This window comes from Eufriesea mexicana, unplaced genomic scaffold (assembly GCF_001483705.2).
Source record: "Eufriesea mexicana isolate 0111107269 unplaced genomic scaffold, ASM148370v2 scaffold202, whole genome shotgun sequence".
NCBI lineage: Eukaryota > Metazoa > Arthropoda > Insecta > Hymenoptera > Apidae > Eufriesea > Eufriesea mexicana.
The window spans coordinates 1,392,636-1,416,001 of record NW_016908372.1 but is presented as its reverse complement, the minus strand read 5'-3'; the positions used below and the strand labels follow the sequence as shown (position 1 = coordinate 1,416,001).

Here is a 23,366-nt window from a genome sequence, read left to right as displayed (position 1 = left end):
AGGAATGTCTCGCGAGAAGCAGCGAGAAGTATACGTGGTAATTTGCACGCCAGCAATTCTATCGCTGCTTATTCGCAAACGAGACTCGAATTACCCGCATAATTAAGATGCACGCCCCTGGTTGCAGTTAATTAACCGACAGCGTTAACGCAGCTACTTCGTCCGGCTTCGTTTGCGCGAGAAGAAATTGGGTAAAAAGGAGAAAGTAAAGGAGAGAGATTTGATCCAAGGAAACGTGGTGGATTAAGAACAAGGTAAGGGAGGAGAAGTTTCATAAAAAAAGTAACAAGTTTTATTGTTAATTAAGAAATTGGGAAGGGTGCAGGGTCTGAGTTCGTGATCGGTATCTGTTTTTGGTAAAAATGACACCCAAGAAGACTTGTTAGTGCTGGCATGTGACGAAGGACAGCTCATTCTAATTTTGACAAGAGAAATACATATATTTTATAAGGATCATTATTATTATTAATATTCTCGTTGCTATTATTCATAGAGAGTTGTAAATAAATTAATTTGGCGGGTTCCAGTAGTATGAAGGACAACTTCAGTTAGACTTGGTTGTATACGAGAAAGCTGTATAAGCTTGAAGTGTATTCAATGTTTGATACAATGGTAGACACGTTGTGTGCATCTACGTGGCCCGAAGTTCATTCCACGTCGACCTCTTGTCTAGGTGAAAAGAAGTTAGAAGACAGACGAGACTGGAAATAACAATTTCAAAAAGAAAGAAATGCTGTTAAGATTGAGTGTTACACGTAATAATAAAAAGAGAGACAAATGGTGAAGTAGGTAGAGAGGAAAAAGAATATAAACCAGGTTAAAGACGATAATTTCAAACGCCAATAAGATGGAGTATTACAAATGACAACAAAGGGAGAGAGAAATTGTAAAACAGGTGTAGATAAGAAGAAAGTAGAAGAGGATTAAGGAGATTAATAGATGAAAGTAGAAGTAAATTTCAAGGAGAAAGGAGTGACGATAATATCGAGTTCTTCAGTGGTTTTTAGCGAGGAAGAAAATGACGAAAATGGAGACTGAAGTAGAAACAGTTTCAGAGGGCGAAGGGAAGAGAAAAGGAGATGAGAAAGGAGGTTGGTTTGCCCAAAGACAAAGCACTTTTGTATTAATTCCCTTCGCGGGGGTTGGAACACAGGGCAAAGGAGTTTACGAGACGCGTCACCAGCTTTTCCGTGGCTTTTCACGCAACATTTACGCCCGCTCGTCTTTGGCGAGCAATCACGGAACGAGTGGTTATTTGCACCCTCCCTCCTATTTGCACTACGCTACCAACCCCGCAGAATCTTCACACTGTCTTTAATCCTGTCGTGAGCTCGGTGAGTGCTCTACCGACTGCAAATTATTTATGTGCATATCTTTGATTTAGTTACGATAATTATAGGATTCACGCAAGTTTGTGTCGCGATCGTGATTTATTAAAGTAACATGATTTAAGGTGAAATAATTCAAATATTTGTTACTGGAAGTTAAATGTTTTATTTTGTAAAAATATATTACAGAAGTGTACTTGGCTCTTTTTTTATCGTTGCATTGTATATAGTATTTCTGTCGCGATTAATTATGTGATTTATTAAGATGAAATGATATAAGGTAATGTTAAAATACTTAATTGAACGTGAAATATTTATTTTGTAAAAGTATATGACAGAAATGTATTTATTTTCTTACTGTTATTGTAGAATTTCTGCCGTGACGATGACAATGTGATTTATTAAGGCGAACCGATACGAGAAAACATAAGGTATTATTATAATTAAAATATTTAATTAAAATACTTAAAAGACGTATATATATCTTTAGTGTTATTATGAAAATACGTTTTTAATTAATATTTTAATTAATATCTATTGAAAAATATCTAAAGGCAGAGCTGTGGTAAAATATGAATATTGAGATAAGTCAGGATCCGTGGGAAGGTTTTATTCTTCTGTATGAAATTTATTCTGCACGTACTCCTGCTCGCTATATATTCTATACTTGTTTCATGTACCTCGATATTCTTACGTTAGTGATAATTCAGTACAAAATTCATTTTGTTTCTAATACTTATATTATAATATATTATACAATATTATATAAATTTTCTAATATTTGAAGTTACCACGTTACGATACAAATTTTTTTATTGCCCTAAGTTACATGCAGAAGTTGAATGAAAATTGCTCCTTTATTTCCAAATTATTAAACTGTTATTATTTATTTTCATACACTCGTCGATTTTTATACTGTCTTTATTCATCCATATTATTATTATTTTATTTAGAAAAAACATGAGAATTTTGGTATAACATCGATTTAAATACGTTGATGCTTTCTAAGTTTTCATGTAACAATTGATGACTTTTAAGCATGTATTACTTCTTTTTGGAACTTTTTTTATGCCTGATACATCTAACGAAGGTCTCGGATATTGAAACAAAGATAATATTAATTGTTTATCGCAAACTGATAAAAGCTTGAACTTGCATTAGAAAATTCTAATATACGTTAGAAACGCGTGTTTTGCCACGAGTGCATGCGACGAATCTAAATTTTAATTTGTAATGGAAAATTCTCAGCCTCGTCCGATTTCCTTCCGTCACGATTAACGCACTTATCTTGCGTGTGATTACGCACAGAAATCACAGTTTTAAGAAACGGTTAAAAAAGGAGCAGCTTTATCAGTTAACCTGTTGCACAATGTTCAAGAAACGTGCCTGATTGATCATGATGTACCACAAGACTATGAAATAATTATACGCTCTTACGTTCTTCGACTAGATTTTTCACGGAACAGGATTTTTAAACGATATATCGATCGCGATCATTTTTATAAATTCTTTGTAAATTATATAAGCTGGGTATTATTCGACAGGATTTTCATATTTTAATAGTCCACATTTTGCCATATGACTTTTGTCGCTGCGATAAGAAATTATAAATAAAATCCAAATAAATATTGGAATACGTTTAATTTATAAAATCGAATGTATTTATGAATATCATGATAGTGAATAACATTTTAAAAGTCCTCGAAATTTTTATAATATTCAATCATAAACAAAAGATACTGGGATATTGGGATAAATTACGATTTACACTGTTCCCTATATAATGGCTAAAGTCGTACTAATAATAATAAGAGAATAGAAATAATAACAGCACTAGCAATAATAATAATACTATCAGTAATGTCATCGAAATACAAATTTGTTCAAATAATAAAGAAATTGCTCTAAAACCCCAACTTCATCCCCATTGAAAACTCGTCAACACTACATTTAATTACTGCAACTGAAAAACACCGTTTTGCATGCACCGAGTGCACTAAATAACAAAGAAAATGGTCCCGTTAAAACGCAATTTCCTTATCCAAACAAACCGCGGTGTCGCGCTCGTGTAACTGTTATTTAAAATTTACAACAAAGGGATGCATCGCGAATGGAAGATTCACGGCAATCCAGGCCGGGATAGCCGTGTGAAATGGTTTCGCGAACAGGCGTAAAACGAGAATTTATCATCGGTCTTAACGATCCTGTATTTCACACTTTAATTATATCGGGCATCCGGAATTGATGAACTATGAGCGTGGCTAGTGCGTAAACCAGAGGTTTGCGTGTTCAGCGAAAACGTTAATCGCGCCTTATTTACAATCGTTAAAGTGAAAAATTACAAATCGAGCCACCGATTCGCGGAATTATTTATGCCCCGACGGCGATTTATCTTAATTATTTATCTTAATTGCTCGCGGGTCCTCGTGGATGTTACACGTCCAGAAGCAGTCGCAATGAGTACGCGTATATTACGCGTGCGTGATGACCAAATTAATATCGAAACGCGGACGAAAGCTGATCGTATTCAGGTCAGATAGCAGCGACTCGACGGCTACCGTGGAATACTCATGGGAATCGGCCCGAGAATCGCGTGAAAGTCCGCCCTTATCGCCGCGGCTCTGTGTTTGCGAAATTTTTAATGAGATAACCGGCTGTTCGAAATTTTTATTCGCACGCGAAAGTGGATGGATGAATGGATGGACAGATAGGGCTGGAGAAAATGATTGGTGGGGTGCGGTGAAATATGGATGACGAAACTGGTCTACAGATAGATGGAAAGGATGACTGGGATGGCGATGAAATGGACAATTATTGTCCTTGATAAATTTATAAGACCGCAAATCGTTGTAATTGCTCGATATTTCAGCAGCCTTTATGAAGACTGCGTGTACTTTACTAATTGTGATAGGGATAATGTGGACTGTTTTTCATCGGAGGAATCGTATGTAGATACGGCCGAACTTCGATTATCCGAATTAACTCGAGTAAAAAGAATAATTCTATTGTCTTTGAAATAAATTATAGCATCAACGTCTTATCTCTGTTAAAATTGTATATTCTTTATAAATTAACGATGAAATACCGTGTTATTAAATTTGATGGGCTATCGAGATAATTAAATTAAAAGTTGAACACAATTTTAAACAATTAAATAATTTTATCAGAAACCTGCACCTTAAATTTTACGACTGTCGGTAGTTATGTAATGATAAAATTTATTTGAGGCAAAAATGTAATATATCAATAGAGCAAAGTTGCACGAAGGTAATATAATACGTGTCCAGATATGTAGAGATCCAAGATGAGCAGGAAATAAGGGGCAGGAAGTCTCTTCACCTTTGGGAAACATGAATTTACGGTTCGAGCTCCAGAGGCTGGTGAACGTAGAGGGTACCGGTGTCTACCAAGTATGGTCATACGCGATACAAATTGACACACTTCCTTTTAAAGGCTTGCACTGATTGGTCCGGCGTGAACTCAAGGAAAGGGCTGATTCTACGATGACGAGTCATAAATCCTGCCCTTAAATGGAAGACGACGGATCCAACGTGAAGGAGTGTTTGTCCGAATAGTAACCTCCATACGTGAAGCACTAAAGTTTAGGACAACGAATTTTTTAAAGAAATATTTGTTTTATGGATATTAAAGAAATTAATAGCTCATAAAAGTTCAAATAATTACTGCGTATTAATTTCTCAATAAACTATTTACATCTTGTCGATATTGTAATATTTACCAGAAAACGCGTAAACGGTTAAAATGTGTCATTTCGGAAAACGGTACTGACATTTCGACGTTGCAACGTTTTACCCAGTTTCAGCTGCAGCTTGTTTCTCCTTCATATTTCGAGTAACATGCGAATCATTGGCCATCAATTTTATAATTTACTTTCGGCGAAACACCGAAATATTAACATCAAACTCATCAAAGTTACACGCAATCGTTCACCGTAATCATAGGAATAAAACAGCCCTGTCGATATTTGCAACACGTTCGTATTTTTTAATTCTCGTGTCGAGCCATTCAGACGGGCGACGTTCGTGCAAATATCGTGCAATTTGACAGCGAAAACACGTTCGCAATTTTCAATTAGCCGAGCCGATCATCCGAGCGCGTGTTCGGTAATAGGACCAAGCGATCGAGCCTCGTCGTCGAAACTAATTGCTTCATTTTCTTCCTCTCCTGATTTTTTCAATTTTTTTTTTTCCTCTTTTTCGCTCGCAGATAAACCATTTGCTGAAACGCTGCGGAACGCTAAGGAAGGAAGGGTAGGCAGAGCGTATCTGGTTATGAGATCACTCGACATCCGGTTCCACGTTGCTGGACGCATAGAATGATCTGTCAATGGGAAGTGCGTTATCGCAATGCGCGTGGTATGTCATCCTCCCTTTTTCGTTCTTTTCTCTCTCTCTCTCTCTCTCTCTCTCTCTCTTCTTTCTCTCTCTCTCTCTCTCATTCTGTCTGTCTGTTTGTCTGTCTGTCTTTCGGTCGATTCGCGATTTTAATGGGACGACCTAATTTTGTGAAAATACAGTCTAACACGAAGAAAGACGATTGAAATCGTTCGCTAGATTGGAGCAATGAGCGCGGTCATGGAGATCGGAAAGACTTGCGAAACGAAAGGGGTAAGTGTGGGATAAGTATTGGAGAACAAAGAATGTAGGAACGGGTTTCCGAGAAGACGAGCTTCAGTCAATTTTAGATGACGTTCGCACCATGATTAGTGTTGTATTCTGGATTGAATGACGTTTCCTATGGTTGTTACGCGTGAGGTCAAAATGATACTGTGGATTAATTAGAATGCTGTCTAATTAAATATATATCTAACTCGTTATTTATTGTATTGTATAGTTCATAATATGGTATGTTAAATATAGAAATTATTACGTGCTTTATCCCTAATTTTTATTTTATCTTTAATATAGAACTGTGATATTTTCAGTCGAGTTGTTTAATTCTACATTTCTGTACGATATTCATGTTTCAATAATAGAATCGCGAAAGGGGTCAGAATGACTCGGATCTGATATTTTATACTCACAAATTTTGCAGACATATAGCTGTTTTTCGAAAGATTAACGTTGCTTTTTATTCAGACAGAAATAGTTGTGTACAATTATTTGTCTCCGTCGTACTACTGCAATTATTTGTGTATAATATATGTAGTAACTGACTATAAACTGGTAGTTCTACTGTAATAGTCACTACAAAAACTTCAATTTTCAGAATATCGATTTCTCTCTGAATTTTTTATTAATAATTAAGGTTTAAATTTTAGGAAACAGATTTTTATTCGCGTCCAAAAACGAATAAATTTATAATTAAGAAATTATTCGGTTCGAACGTAATAATAATTCGATTATGGCAATAACAGGGAGTACTTCGGTAATCGAATTGTATCTTGCGAAAAACATGTATTTGTACATTATTTAAGCGTCAATGTAATTCTGAATCGGTTAGAAAAAGGGGGTTTAACCCTCGCATGCCCGAAATCAGCCGAATTCGATCGAATTCGATTTTCGTCTGGTTTTTTGCGCCGAAAGAGCAGGCAGTAACTGCGAGGTATTAGATTAAAGTGATATGCAGACGATTGCAGAACGGAAATGCTCCTCACCCCCGCATTTTGCGATATGGGAAGACGAGCGAACGCGTAGGACTTCGCGGCGTGTATCCGTTCCATGGCTGTTATCACCTTTCGGTGTCCCTTATCGCTGCATGAAATGTACCGACAAATCAACAATGGGTCGAATATGAATTGAAAAAGATTACTACGAATTTCGATAAATCTTCCAACTACCCCGTTCTCCGTATTCTCCACGCCGCTATTTTTGCAAATTCTACGCGCAACAGGTAGTTGTAAAACAGCCTTTGTTGTGCCGATAATTGTTTAATTTCGAACCCGATTTTTTCCAGTCTTGAAAATATCGATGATCGATGTGTGCGAAAGTTGACGTGTAACGTGTTCTAATTCAGAGCGATTTTTAATGGAAGATTTCCCGGAACAAGTGGAAGTCAATAATGCGTATGATAATAAAATGTAACGATTTTCGAAGTGGCCTTCGCAATTCTTTAAAGTCTAAAGAGTATATCAACAAGTTACGCATTATCGTGGGATTGAAACAAAACATATGTGACGAAATTCGAGCAGTCGATGTCATTGGAGATGTGACGAATAGAGGAGAATTTTTTGACCCAATTGTAAGAATGTATCTACTTGGTAATTGCTTTGCACAATTATTTTAACCCCTTTTAATGGTGAGACATCGTGTGTTTTTCATGCTATAACTCACAAAAGTGGGATATACTCGCCGTACGGTTAAAATTATACTTAACATGTTTTAACATTTGTAATGTTTGTATAAATCGTAGACATTTTTATTTTATTGTGGAAGAAATAGACGTATGTACATGGCGGGTAATAAAAATTATATTATTTTCATAATTAAATTATAGAGCGAGATATTAATTCTTTGACGACTGTACTCTTGTTAACGTGGTTTCCATTTTATGTAAAATTTGTGTAAGATCATATATATTTATATTTTCTAAAGCATGCGGTAAAATTTTTCGTCTCTTTCTTTGCTTTATCCCTTTGTTTCATGATTTATCAGCGTTCGATGAAAGCACTATTGAAATTGAATTTGGATTATTTTTGTTTAATATAATAAACGATAGAATCCCCTAAAATATCGGTACTTCAGTTACAAGTTATATTTGTATACTGGAATTTTCATCCGAAACGTTTTACCAACAAATCTTAAATTATTACCAATTACCGTCTATAGTACAACAGAACCCCATTATACGTACTATCCAAACATTCTATTCGAATATTTCGCTATCCAAACGTTCTATATATTATTCCGAGAATATATTTCCATCGTTATTATAACGTGAAATTGATATTAGCTATATCTCGCGTGTAATGGTATTAGTTGGTTTAAAATTGGACTATTCCAATTTTCCCCAAATATTAATCCCAATACTAACAAAAGAATATCTTTTTTCAACTATAAGATAATTATTATAAAACATCCGAGAGTTTCTCTACCCCAGTTCTTCCAAAGTATTCCTCTTAATTCCAATACAATAACTTCCACAATATTGCCAATCAAATCTCAAGAATAATTATTTCTCACTTCGAATTTAACCATTTCTCACCGAAAAAGCACACATCCACGCATGCTGTATTTTCCCGCTATTTTCTCCACGACCATCGATACTCGAGCTGCAAAATTTTCGGCGCAAGCAAGCGTTGGAGGATCGACACGTATAAAAATGGACGCCACGTAAGTTGGTTCGCCGTATCGACAACGGGGTGGTACAAAGTGCGAATGTCACGAGGGGTTAATGGCACGTAGGTTCGGTATCAAAGGAGGATAGCCGCGTGGCAGAGAGAGGCGTATCGTCGGTGAAACGGAGATTTCTTTATCGGCGCTTAGATACCCTACTTCGTTCGAGCGAAACAAAACAGGGGTTACACGTGCTCGTCCCGGCCTCGTCAACGTCGTCGTCTCTTTTACCGCGTGGGCGTGCTCCTCTGTTTCCCTTTTTCCCACCCCGTGTATTTTCTCGCCGCCTTTTAACTTGCTCTTTGATCAGCCTGACGATCGCCATGTGGACGAGTCGGAACTTTTCTAATTGTTTACCATAGGCCGATCTTCGATGGTATTAATAGCTTTCGTCTAGCTTACTTCCTATTTCCTTCTTTCATTTTATTCCAATCTTCCTTTCCTTTTTTCTTTTCAAAGTAAAAAGGAAGCTTTCAATTTTTTGCACAGGCAAATTTGATTTCACGAATGGCGATGAGTGTTATGTGCTTTTAAGTACTCAGGAATTGTCACTTCTCTGATAATTCCATTATTGATAATCTAAAAGAAAAATTGACTATATATCTAATCCAAAAAATAATAAACCTCAGTAGCAACCTTCGTCTGAACGTAAACTACCACAGCTTACATGAGGATCATCGTAATCGATTAATCCTGCATAAACATCCCCATTCGAAGCAAGACAATTGCGGCCAATTACTCCTATTCAGACGAATTTGCTCGTTCGTTGTAGTGGTCACATGATGTGCCTGCTCCAAAAGCTGTGAAAATGCAAGGAAGCGCGAATCGAGCAATCTCGGGACGGAACTGCAACAGGAAAGGTCCGCGTTTCTGTAGTTAATTCGTGCCAATCCTGATAACGAGACAACGACGTAGACGACGACTTCATCGGCCGAGTGTACAAAGTAGTCGTGGCACGTGGGTATGCGTGTAATATGTAATATCTGGGTAATCGTTACGTAGATAGAGATCAATGCCAAACGCGAGGAACGCGAGATGCTGTAATTTATCATTAACGCCTACGACCAGAGCCGCCGGGCCGAATCGTTAACCCAAAGCGCAGAATTGTGCCATTCCCACCACTTCGACGGTAATTTCGGAGCGAGGTCTGCAGCTTTTGTTCGCCTCTGGCGACACTCTTGGATCCTGTGTAATTTCAATTGATTCGTTTTTCATAACTTCCACGAAACTTGCTCGACGAAATTTATTTTTTATCCCGCCTTCATTACGGGTCCTTTGTGAAATGACCCATAGGATTTTATACGGTTTGAAATGTCATACGAACGTTAGGAATAGTTAATATCTTATTATTATTTTGTTCAATATGATTTCATATCTTACTTTCTTGGATTTTCTGTTGTACGCTTCGTTCACAGAGTATAATTATCTTGATTTAATATTATAGCTTATTAAATGTAATTTAATGTTAATTTTATTAATATCTTATTTTCTTCGATTTTCCTTTATACGCATCGTTTACATGCTGAAGTGATTAACTCCAGTTTTCGAATTTTTTAAAATTCCAGAACCTGTGTCTTAACTTTTTATACGATATTTAAAATAAATTTGTATATTTTATGTTCGAGGACATAAAAGAATTTTATATTTTGTAAATTCCGTAGTTTAGTTTTTATTTTACTATAACAATAAAGTCTTTTTGAGTGTTTTTTTCTTCAATGTTTATTTGTAATTTCTGTTAAAGACTGTAGTATTATGGTTTGTGCAGTCGATGAGACTTATCGAATTGTTGCAACAAATTTCGTGTCTTTTCTCCAACGCGATGGACTTTTATCTTAGTTTTCGATTTTTCATTGAGAACTCTTCTATGGTTACTCTTTTCGTAAAAACAGGCAACCGAATACCATTCGGAAGGTTGAACAGTCCCAAACTTTTTAGCTTCGATAGTTTTGATCGTTCTGATAATTTGAAGAGCTCTGAACATAGTGCAAACCCCGGTGTTTTTACAACTTTCGAAGCAGAGGAGCTCAAACGTTTTCAATGTTTTGCACGAAGTACGAAACTCAAAGATCTCGGATTGTACTATTTTTCTGCTCATTTTGAACATGAATAAATTTAAAAGATATATTAACGCGAGAAAGTGAAATAGGTACGGTTTTCACACTGTGAATATATTAATTAGCATGATTATTAAATCGTAGTCAATTTAACAGTTGCTCAGAAAAATTTGTAAAGCAAGAAGACAGAGGAACAATTTTATCGTCCTTGTCATCATAAAATTTGCAAGAGAAGGTGTTCATTTTCACTTGTTGCGTGAGATAGATAGCATTACTCCTGTAGATACAGCATTAGTTCTTCAGACAGTATCATTAAGAGGAATTATTATTACATTACAACGTTACAATTTCAATTTGTATGATATCAAATAATTATATTCTTTAAATTAATAATATTTTTCTTATCTATAAAAAGATTGAACGAGTTTTTTATAATTCTACGGTTATATTTTCTTATAATTTACATTTTACAAGAATGTAATAATAACAAGAAGTAGGACAAATAAAAATGAAAAATACTAATTTGAACACTCCTCATGGATCGCAACTTATAAAATAATATAAGAAAATCTGGCATTAAAAGAAAGGAATTCTAAGCACTGTATAAAACAAATTACATCTTCTTGCACTAGTATAATTAGTATTGTATAACTAGCTTAGAATTTTTGCTACGAATGCTGCCCATCTTTTCCAGTGCGAAGAAATAATTCTGATCTGGAATGTTCCTAACTGGAATTATTTATTTCAAATCAAAATGGTCCAGATATTATTTAAATTTAAAGAACATTTTTCTTCAAACAAAATGACTATTATTATATATTAAAAATACCAAGATTATTTCCTGGTTAATGGAATATAAATATACCACTTTAACCAATCGTTAACCTACTACCTAATTACGAAACATCCCATCAAACATAAAAATGATTAAAATAAGGAATATTAAAAAATTCTGCAATACTATAGCTATGTAAAAAATTATACAGCACGTATACATATTCTCTTCCAGCTGACTCAGCCTGCACGACAGACAAACAGGATTCGTTTTACAAGTAGCATTCGCATGGAAGAAACAACCACGAGGAGTGTCCATTTTTTCACTTGTTGCTCGGTAACACGCCAGTGCGGTACCATCGAATGCAGCACATCCGTTCTCCAGAAAGGACCATGACGTCAGCGCGTGCTCGCGCGCGCGTTCCCTTTACGACGCGTTTCGTGCGAATCGGCCGGCAAAACGGAATGGAAAAAGGCATCGACTGAGTTACACTTGGCTCGAATTGGACCCGATATGCGGCGAGAAAATTAGAGAAACTGGGGACATCGTTTAAATGCGAGCAACAGCGACGTCGAAACGACGATCAGGTTAATCGAGTGCGTCAGCCTCGACTTTATGGTCGCCATGGCGAATGGTACCCGAAGATTTACGGCCGCCAGGCCGACGATGAGCTCGATGAAATTTACATACGACTGCTCGACTTCTCCGTGCCGCGGATATTCGTCGAATATCTTGGAATAAATGAAAAAATTATACGTATCCTTCGCTTTATTGTCGTACGCCCGACCCACATTTCTAGAATCTTCTGCTGGGAGTGCACGAGTTCGTTATGCCTCCTACGTTATTCCTCGAGTTGCAAATCGAAGTTATTTAGACGGTGTAGAGCCTGGTTATCGAGTGGATACCGAATAATTATGCGAAAAAACTGACGGTCTTGTGATGAAGCCGCGACGATATCGGAAGGAAGGTCATTACGGTTCATTGCGAATTCATAGTCGTTGGCGGAATATCGTCGTGGAATTTGAAAAACGACAGTTGTTGATTCGATGATTAATGCGATTTTAATCGCCGCATTCGTTAAGGGGGAGCTTGGTTTATTGTCGTTTTCGAAGGATTTCTGTATTTCTGTGGGTGCCATCATCAACTAGACGAAGAGAGATGTCTTTGCAATTTCGATGCTGTCAAGAATTTCAGAATATCTTATTTCAATCCATCAGCTATTAAGTTGGTTGATAAGTAATATCAAATTTTTACAGTAAATTGTACTTTCTTCTTTTTCAATACAAAGCAGTGTTCTCAACCCTCTATATAGTTATTCATATGTCTGTATTTTTAGACGTTCATTTCATTTTATTATTTCCATACTATTTTGTTCAAATATTATACTGATCGAGACTATTTCTTTTATTTATAGTAAATATTAATAAGAGAATTTTCAGTTTGTTGAAAGAATATAGTCGAATACTTATATTTTTTCTCATAAGTTTACACGGTACTATTTGCAGAGGGTTAACACATTAAATATAATGACGATAATTAGGCGTTAATTGGAATTGTACAACTACCTTCAGGATTATTGGTAATAATACAAATTTATATAATTATCGCGTAAAAATAGTAAGAAAAGATAAAAGTGTACTTTTCAAGTATTTTTGCCTCAGAATCGTCGATTATTCGTCAAGAGACTCGTCAAAATTCAAATTCGTTTGAAAATAAAAATTGACAAGGTCCAAATTGCAAGACTAATTTCTCTCAGCAACAAATGTCCTAAGAATTATTACTCGTTGCTCCGTAATCTCTTTCATAATGAACTATCAACCTCGTGGCAACCTTTAAATTATTCCGTCACCGAGGATTTCATCACTGTTTAGCGGCGAAGGAGAAAAAGTATGTATTAGGCTGCTAGACTCATTAGCACCATCTAGTCCAATAAAACCATCGTTTATTTCGTTTATGGCACCTCTGTTTTCCCTTTTTCGAGTCATGTAAAAAAGGTCAGAAGCGTGAAAGAAAATCTGAGATACTGGCAACGCTGCAATGGTCGAAAAGGTTGCTGGATGCAGCGGTACCAGAAAGGGCCATGACGTCATCCAGACGACTCGTTTGGAGCCGCTGGCGTCCCGATGTAAAGATGCAATCCGTATGTGTCGTAAAAAGGAGAAAAACGCGCTCGTAAAGTCTTATCTCGCCGCGAACTGATAGATGTTCATTAAGGGGTCGACTGTACAACCGTGAAGCGGCCAGCTCTTAACATCGTTTCGCATCGTTTCGATAAAGTCTCTTATCACCCCGTCACTGCATCCTCTGTTCTTCTCGTAACCTCATTTTTTACGTAATTTCACCTCGCGTAATCTTCGCTTCAAATCTCTGCATTTTGGGGAAGAACACGGTCGAACGGCCGAGGCTGCAATTTCCTTCCCCGCATTCACGCGATTTATTCCCACCATTCTTCGCTTGTCCGCTTCTCATTACGGAAATTAATTTATTTCGTTTTGATCAAGCTCGCAGATGCATATCTCGTTAATTGTGTTTTGCGAATTGTTTACCTAACAAACGATTTTATTCCCTCTCGCGAGAACTTACTCATTTTTCACAGTATTTTAATTATTTTGATTTTCCACTTTTCGTAATTGTTTGCATATATACCTTTCTGTCTTATTAATTAATAGAGATTTAAGGAGGAAGGAGAAGTTTTTCTATCAGAACTTGTAATTCGATGTGAAACATTTATCGTGTTATTTATGAAATAACAAAAGATATTTACATAATAATTATTATTATACAAATAATATATTATAAATATAATAATATAGGCAAATATAGGCACTTGTTAACGCGATGGTCTTTATTTTAGGACTACCAAACCATACCTACTACCAAAACTCCTCTACAAATGTTACAATAATTTAGAATCCCGAGTCCACTTAATAAACACAAAGAAAAAGAAGAGAAAATATTTGCTTACTTTAGATCTCTTTCTGAGTGACTATAACTTAAAGATACTGCAGTAAATCGCATACCACTGTACTGTAGGAAACATCTATTCTCATGTAATTACAAAAATTCTTTTCCAAATCTTTCTTCATAATTTATAATTCCAGTCTCAACTAATAACCACAGAAGAGGGGAGAACTCTCTCCTTTACTTTCCCACGTACTATCAGATTTATTTAATAAACCTCGAGTAAATTTCACCCACTCCACGCGAAGACCTGTCCAACCCTCGACCGCATCGATCATCGATCATCGATCATCGATCATCTTGGTCACGCGTCCTCGCTGTCGGGAAAGCGACGCGATTGGATATTCCGGTGCCTAAGCGATCTCCTCGCGGTCTTCACCATCGCTCCCTGTCGAAGACTATCATTTTCGTGCCGCGTCATGGTGTCACGTCCCGTCAAGTCGTATCGGTCCAGGGCCTGGGACGAGAGTTGTGAAAGAACGGATTCGCGGTACTTCTGTGCGAGAACATTGAGTGCGGGCGGACTTCGTGGGAGTTCCTCGGCAATTCCCTCTCGTCCTCCACATTCGGAGACGTTCCGTTTCTGGCCGCTGACGCCATGCCGTCTTTTTTAATCCCCTTTCGAATCGCCTGCACGCATCCCCGGGAACAATTTCATCGAAAATCGAAGAGAAAAACGCGCTCCTGGTGTCCTCGTTAGCCCGACGAATGCGATCGTCCTGGCACGCGATTTCGAATCGCGTTCCTCTGCCTGGCCGAATTTCGTTACCGTTTTTGTGTTCATTAGAGCCCAGCGATTTTAGCTTTTGCCTACACTGTTCGAAATACCTCGTTGCTATTCATGGTTCACAACTTTCCATACTTTTTCAGCGGTTCGCATGTTGGGATGCAGAATGCTATTATTGGTAGGTAGTGTTCTCTTACTTCTTTGGAAATATGTTACTTATTTTAGTATTCTTTTTTAATGTGTTTACATGTAGCATGCTATTGGTTTTCGATGTTTTTCTCCTATTTTTTTCGAAATACGTTATTTATTTGAATCTTCTTCTTGAGCGGTTACTAAATTTGAATGCAGGGTGCTCTTCGCTGGAATTTCGCCGGAAGTCGGACAAATTTTTAAAAGTGGAAATACGAATTGCTTAAACTGAAACGCGTGGCATATTTTTAATCATGGCTCTGTCGCGAATGAATAAATATCTCGTCCAATTCTGGAGGACCAATTTAGGCACTTATCACCGAAACGATTACGGACTGCGGAAGCAATTAAGAAGAGGCGGTTGTAATACTAGAGATTCGCGCAGCTTCGCTGTTTTTTATTTTCTGTTAATACACCCACCGTGTCGAGCTTGACTCACGGCAATGAATAGGAAAACAAAAAATAGACGAGGCATCTGTAGTTTTCATTAAGAATTTTACGATGTATCTGCGCCAGTTACCAAAAATTCGATGCCTGTATTACGAAACGTGTCTAAACAGCCGCGTAACCAATGATACTTCGGTTAAATATAACAGGACATTTGCATATGGCAGTTTAGAACGTACGTGATCGGATAATCGTGGAATTTTTATGGTAATTACCGTCGCGCAGATTTATATTTAAATTATTCGCGTGTCGAACGAGTATGAATCGAAACGAATTCGTTTCCTGTACCTTGAATTTTTCTATTGCGAATATATGCGGTTGTACTAGTAAAGTTGGTTAATAATAATAAATAAAAATACTACGATTGACAAACTTTTTAACGAGGCGCAGTAATACTTTTTCTCTAATTATTTCCTCCTCTATAATAAAAAGTTTAGATCACTTTTTTGTTTGTTTTACTTCATCTTGGAGAGATTTAATATCTCCGTGTATTTTATACTTATATTATAGTACTTTAGATGTAAAAAGTTGCCGTAATTTTAGATATATTCGTGTTATTGCGTTTGGTCGAAAATGTTTTGCCAAAAGTAGTATTAAATCGTGTAATTTGTGGAGTAGTTATTATCGAGAAATATGTTCACTTACCCTGTAGCCCTTCTCTCCAGTGCCGCCATATTCTCCACCAGCTCCCTTTTCACCTTTTGGACCAGGTGGTCCATCTGGACCGATATCACCCGGAGGCCCTTCCGGTCCCTGTAGTCCAGAGATTCCTGGATAGCCTACTATACCTTTTATCCCTGTGCAATTACATTTGTACGAATCTCTGCAGATCTGTAACAAGCGAACGGGAAATATAGGGTAAAAATGGTTCCTTAATTTTTCTCGTAATGTGAATTTCTCTAATTATTCTTTTTCGAATAACTACGAATAACTTATTTGAAGAAGAAAAAGAATTTTTAATGGGGCAGAAATAGAACAAAAAATAAAGTGGTTATTTTAGTGTCTATTTTATTTTAACTTTTACTTGAAAGAAGATTGTAAATATTTAAATTTTTTATTAGATACTTGAAAATGTGTTCGTATAACATAGAATAATTCCTTTCCAAAGATATATTTCCCTCTCATCACCCTTTATTTGCCCATCGGGAATTTTCCGATCAGAAATTTCACAAGGCGAGAAGGTGATAAACTCGAGAATAGAGTTACGGATGCAAGGCCGCAACAAAATGGCGGCGCAAAATTCGCCAAGAACTTTGCGCGTCCTTAAGAGTCTTCAGCAGCTATACCCGGCTAAATCGTCCCTCGGTGATGGACTTTAATTTGTGAATAAGTTACGCCATTGCATCGCGAAGGACGTTGTCTATTTGAATAACGTGAAAGAGAAGGAAAATGGAATCGTGCGGCAACCCGCGTTTCGCCTCGTCGGATGAAAGTCGTTCTGCTTGTGTCAACGAGACTTTAAGAGCGGCCAGCGTCCAGCTTTCGAGGAAACCCTGCCATGATGTGTACATACGAGACACGTATTCCATCCTCGTCATTCTTTCATCCTTCAACGACGTTATCTCGCTTCGTGTACGAATAGCAACCATCGCGTTCGCGACACGGACACGCTGCAGAGGATCCTTCGCATTAAAAAATGGAACGGCCACGTTTGTGTTCCCTCGGTTGTTCGCCTGGCCGTTGGTTATTCAGGTGCCACGATGTTTGTTAGAACAGTCGAATTTAGAAATTTGGAGCGTTAACCTTAGCGGCATATATCCTAGTTTGCGACTAGACGCGGCTACACGCTGTTTTAAGCGGGATAAACAAGCTCGGAAGTTAAGGGTTTTGAATTATTTTAAGCTCAGATAGTCAACTTTCCTGCTCTTTGAATTATAAGCTTTTCGAAGGGAAATTCATGAACTTCTACTAGTTCGCAAATAAATAAAATAAAAATCATACACTCGTGTAAAATATACAAAAGAACGTTTAATTCAGAAAAAAAGTTATTTCAAATAAAATTTTCTTTCAATTCATTACAACGGAAAGAAATAGAACATCCACTATTTCGTTTCCTATTAAATCCTCGAAAATACACGAACAGAACAAGTCGTTAATTTATCGCATAACACAGTAAAGTTTTTTCTCTGTACTTTATTGCTGTTTCCGTGCCGTTTTGTTGCTTCGAGGAATCATCTGAACGGTTTGCAAAAATATTTGCGACTCCAGACCCAGTTCGCGAACAGAATGTTTATCGAGGCAGACTCTGCCGTTACAATTTTTTTTTTTTTTTAAATAGAAGCTTGTAATTCGAGCTAGTATGCTGGAACATTTTAATAACAAGGATTTATGTAACAGAAGAAAAAGCGAATCCCTCGCTTCGGCTTCCACCCACGGTCGCGAAGACTACGCGGAATCAAGGTCACTCTTGCATTAATGCATCAGTTTAATGCCACCTACGTGATTGGTTGTGACAAGTCACCTTGTTTTCAATCGCATGTCAAGGTATCCTAGCCGCTTTGAAAGTTTGCGAGGATCGTAGTTACCACAGGATGCGGTTCGAGATGAACTCTCGATTATCAGACCAGCGGATTGAGAATTTCTTATTATCTTTCCCCCTATTTTTTCTATTTAAAATGATATTTGTTATCGATCAAAATGTAAATAGGATATAAATATTCCGTTAAAATAATTATCGTAAAATAAAAAGCATTCAAGGCAGTTTCGCCAATTTTGCAATTGAGATCAATCTTATCATCGACCTTCTAAAGTAATTTATTTAAATTAGGAAATATTTCTTACATTTCAAAGTTCTCATAAAAGAATTCTCAAAAATAATTTATCGCCATAAATAACAAAATATGTCTCGCAATATTAATTTTAATTCTCACTGAATAAAAATTACGAGCAGTAATAGCGATTACGATAATCTACTTGTCGATTTCTCGCCTTGTCTGTCAAGGTATGGAGAGAAAATTTTAAATATCGATCATTATCAGGCCACCCCATATATAGTATCGAAGAAAAAAATGAGCAAATGAGATTTTGAAGAAAGTAGGTGAGCTTGTACGAAATGACTGGACGCGGGGGTCCCACTTTAAAGCGAGCCTGCAACTCATTGCGGATTTCGATCCTCCGGCCGTCTTATCTGTCGCGATGCTTATTTTTGCATGATGACCTCGCCGTGGTACGATCTTCCAAATATGTAATGCTCATGGCGTGTCTGCTTGCTTTCAACCATCGGCATGACGTAATGTCCCAGCTTGGACCGAGAATCGCGTTCGCATGTGACATAATTTCGCGATTACGAGTGAGGACGATCTATCGCGAATCACGTCCTGCTTCGTCTCGCGAAATTCGACAGTGAAAAACCTTCTGCTATCCGGTATCACCGAATCGTGCAACTTCATTGAGAATCGTCTGTCAGGAAGCCTGATCGAATTAAAAAGGCGGTTTCGAGAGAAAGATCTAAACTTTCCAAGTTTAGTTTCAAGGATGAAGTTTTGGAAATGGATGAAGTGCCACTTTTTTAACATTCTATTTTTTTATCCAACACCAGCGCTGATTTTTGACACTTTGACGATTATGCTCGCGTTAACACGATTTTCGATTTTATGTAAAATTTGTTTTATCTCCTGTTGACACGGTTCCACTTTATTTGCTACGTCTGTGCAAAGCCGTGTATACTCGTATTTTCTAAAATTTTAGCTTCCTTTAATTCAATAATTTTGATTATTATTCGTTACTGAACGTCAGAATTGTTTATTAAATCGACGATAAAAGAGATCAGGAATTTTTGATCGATTTTTGTAAAATAATTCGGTGTTCGAGGAATTAATAATTAATTTTACTATTTAAATAATATTATCTGTATAATAGAAAGAATAAAAGTTTCGAAACCTACGATATCGATAGTTCGTTGATTCTAATGTTAAATCGTGCAAAATAAAACTTCAGAGCGTAAAAAGTAACGTTAGATCACCAGCTTCCTGTTAGACTATAGTCAATAAGACCTGACGGAAGAGTTCGCTTAAGCAATTATTTTCTGAATTCATCATAGTATTGATTTTCCGTTTCTACTAAGCAGCTTGTTATCTGAAATGTTCATCAAACATTTTTGCACTTAATATCCTTTAACCCATTGCACTCCAGTGCCACCATTACGAACGCGTTCATAATCTACAATATTTTATTCCAGTACGTTTCCAAAAATAAAAATGGAAAAGAAAATGGGACTATTGTATAAATTACAAATAAATCGAAAGGTATTTTTAATTTTAAAATTACCGTTATTACATATAATAAGACACTATTATAGCACACTACATGTATACTATTACACACTATTTACCTTTGATATTTATAATCTTTTATTTCTTCTTTTTCTTTTTGGAATTAAATTTTCAGTTTCATACAGCTTCCCATTGCAGAAACATAGTAAGATGGTTACTTAAATAAAGTGCAAAGGGTTAAGGAATTTGGATATACACGGTGTCTCGAATTTTTGAAAATTCCTGGGAACCTTGGATATCCTTGAAAACTTTTCTATTTCTCACAATTGATTACTGATTTGTTGCTCAAGACTTTTTGCTTAAATTCAAACGGTAAAGAGGAATTGATGAGATATTAATTGTCTTGCGTAGGCTGGTTGTTTAGGTAGACAGCAGAATGTATTGCTCTCGCATATTCGATCAATGCTAAAGGACGCGTTAAACGAGACGACAGAGTACATACTGTGTTACACGTTATAACTGGTAATCTACATCGTGAACGAAGTGCACCACTTAAGCTAAGAAGACCGTCCTTGTCGACAAGTTTATGCGTTATGAATATGTATCCACGTCAATGGAATCACTGTTTAAATATTAAGCGTGATGTCTAAGAAACTAATTGTTATGCCTGTATTGTTTCCTGGATATTCCTTGATTCCGTGTTTGACACTTTTAGAGTAGTATCACGCATGACAAAACTATCGACTGAATGTCCTTTGATTTGTACCATCGAAATTTCATTTATTCGATATTTTTCGGAGTCCGAATTACAGGTTATTAGCATTAAAAATAATTTCTACCGAAGAAACTGAAGTTTTTGAGTCTTACAATAAATTTATTTTAGAATGCATTTTATGATAATATATTAATTTAATGTCTACTTCTTTTACCTAATTTTTAAGAAAATACTTTTATCATTTTCTAACTATTTTTAAATAAATTTCATAAATAAGTAGATTAGAAATTTCGTAAATTCAATGCAATAATAATTGCATGTATGTAACCTATACACCACCCATTTTACCCATACCCATTTTTTAAATTACTCATTAAACCATGCGAACTACTGTCTTCTTTTTCTTTTTTATTTTCTTACTAATATTAACATCTTAGAAATAAGCTCAGCGTTCGAGTGAAAAAGTAATAAAGGATCTTTGAGATATTACTCGTGGTCCAGAACTTTTGAAGCGATGGCGTGAACATAATCGTGAAGAGCGAGTTCCAGCATATGCCATCGGTTTCCATCGAATGGCGGACGTTTACGAGGCCCGCTGGCCCAAATATTTATGTTACTGTTCAGGTTCCTGGATCTATGATGTCACATTTACTGCAAAACCCTCTAAACAGTTCCCTTTTTTCCTTAGAACGCCTATCAGACGCTTTGGGGACCAAATAGCTTCGAGTTTCTTATCTCGAGTTATGGCATATCATGCGTGTAAGTAAATAAATACACAGAAGTACTAAGTGTATTACTAAGTGAATACCAAGTGAAATACTAATTAATCCTCTTATTTTACGGTACTTCACGAAACAAATAAAAAAAGAATACTAATAATAGCAGTAATAAATTCAAGTCTCTACTATCTGGCTAGAATTTTAACATGGCAATTAATAGAACGTTATTACCGATGTAGAATAAATTTTGATCTTTATCTCTTGTAAAATAAAATCGCAGAACGACAAACTGGATAATTTATTTAAATTAAAAACGTAATACCTCCAATACCCGCGTGCATCACCCTACCTCTGAACTATCCATTTGTAACGTATAATTAATATCGGTGCAACGAGTAATCCTGAATTACACGAGATCTGTACCGCAAATCGAAAAGAAAAACGTGTTCAAAAATAAAGCCTATTCGACACACACATGATGTACACACATGACCACGTTAATACCTCAGGAATGTGAATTCGATTGCAGTCCTGCTTTAATTTCACCAGACAGTCCTCTATCATTACAGTCTCTCATTTTCCTTAACACCTATATTAAGAGAAATATCGAGAAGTAGAACGAGGTATCTGATAACACTGAATGGAAAATTTCTATTAAAAAATTTGAGAACGATCGTGTGGACTGTGATAAGTTCAGTGTTAAGCGGTCTCTACAATAAAATATTATCGCGGACTGATTTTGCAATAAATTCCAATACCACTGACAACCTTATTAACAACAAAAATTTGCTTAAACCGTATCCCATTGATCCAAATAAAACATCCATCGAAGCAGGGATCCGAAGTAAGGGACAATTATCGAAAATAAAATTGGAAACGATTGAAACTCGAAAGGGTTAGAACCATTTCCCGCGAGTTTGCATTTTATTTTAAGGTAGCAAATTACTTCTTCAAAGCATCCTCTTCGAATATTCTCGTTTATCGAAAACTCTCTCTTTTCGCTTTCAAATTACGTCGACAAGTTTAATGCACCACTTTAATTTCGCTCCTCCACTTCGGCATCTGCGGGCAGGTCTGCACCCCCGCCGATCACGATCGCAATGCCGGACGTTTGGCCGATAAACGCGCGCCAACAATGGCCGCATACCGGCGACGTGGAATTAAAGTATCGTTAAACAAGTTCTACACGACCAGGTAACGCGCGTGTTCACGGCGAGAGCGGTCGCAGCTCTTATCGGGACGCGGCGTTATGGGGTTCCCGTGGCATGGGGACTTGCGATAGGACGAATTCGATTCTTGTAATTTTCCACCGGTTCGATGTGCACTGTAGGGAATTTCTGCAGCTCTGTGGAACGTTGCCGTGTAGCTGTCGAGCGTTGTAATAGTTATTTCGTTAGTTGCATGTTGTTGGTCCAGCGAATGGAGTTTCGCGATAACGTTGTTGCGTCGTCTTCAGTGATTCCGCTTTGGATGTGTCTTTGAGAGTATTGGATTTAGGTTATGAATCATGGTTGAGTTATCGAGGTCGTTGAGTAATGGAGGGAATGACCTATCCCTGACAATAATTTTCGAAATAAAATGCTTCGTGTTAAATTAATTGTTACCTGATTAAAAAATATTGTTTAGGAGTATACCACTTGTCTGGTAAAGTCATGTATTTGTTAAAATATTTCTTTAAAACTTAAATTTGTGCCATTGTTGTCTAATTCATCTTAAACTATACACACTTTTCTTGATAATTACGTTGTTTGTACTGTAACAAACATTTTCAGGAGTAAAGCTATTAATTGCTTAACGTAGGACATATATGCGAAGCTTCTGATATTTCAGAATTATATACGGCATAACCCATTTTCATAACGACCAGCGTAATTAGCATTTACGTACAGTATACTCAGCTGGTCATTACAGATCGGTAATCTCGTTGTCAAAAAAATGTCTACTA

The 23,366-nt window shown here is 36.7% G+C and overlaps 1 protein-coding gene across 1 annotated transcript in view; it reads right to left on the bottom strand.

Annotated features, from left to right (window-relative positions):
• The window catches only part of LOC108555635 (collagen alpha-5(IV) chain), an 82,447-nt gene that overhangs the window by 30,250 nt on the left and 28,831 nt on the right, over positions 1-23,366 (bottom strand). The window contains 1 exon segment of the mRNA XM_017911414.1: positions 16,422-16,607. Coding sequence (XP_017766903.1) covers positions 16,422-16,607 — 186 coding nt within the window.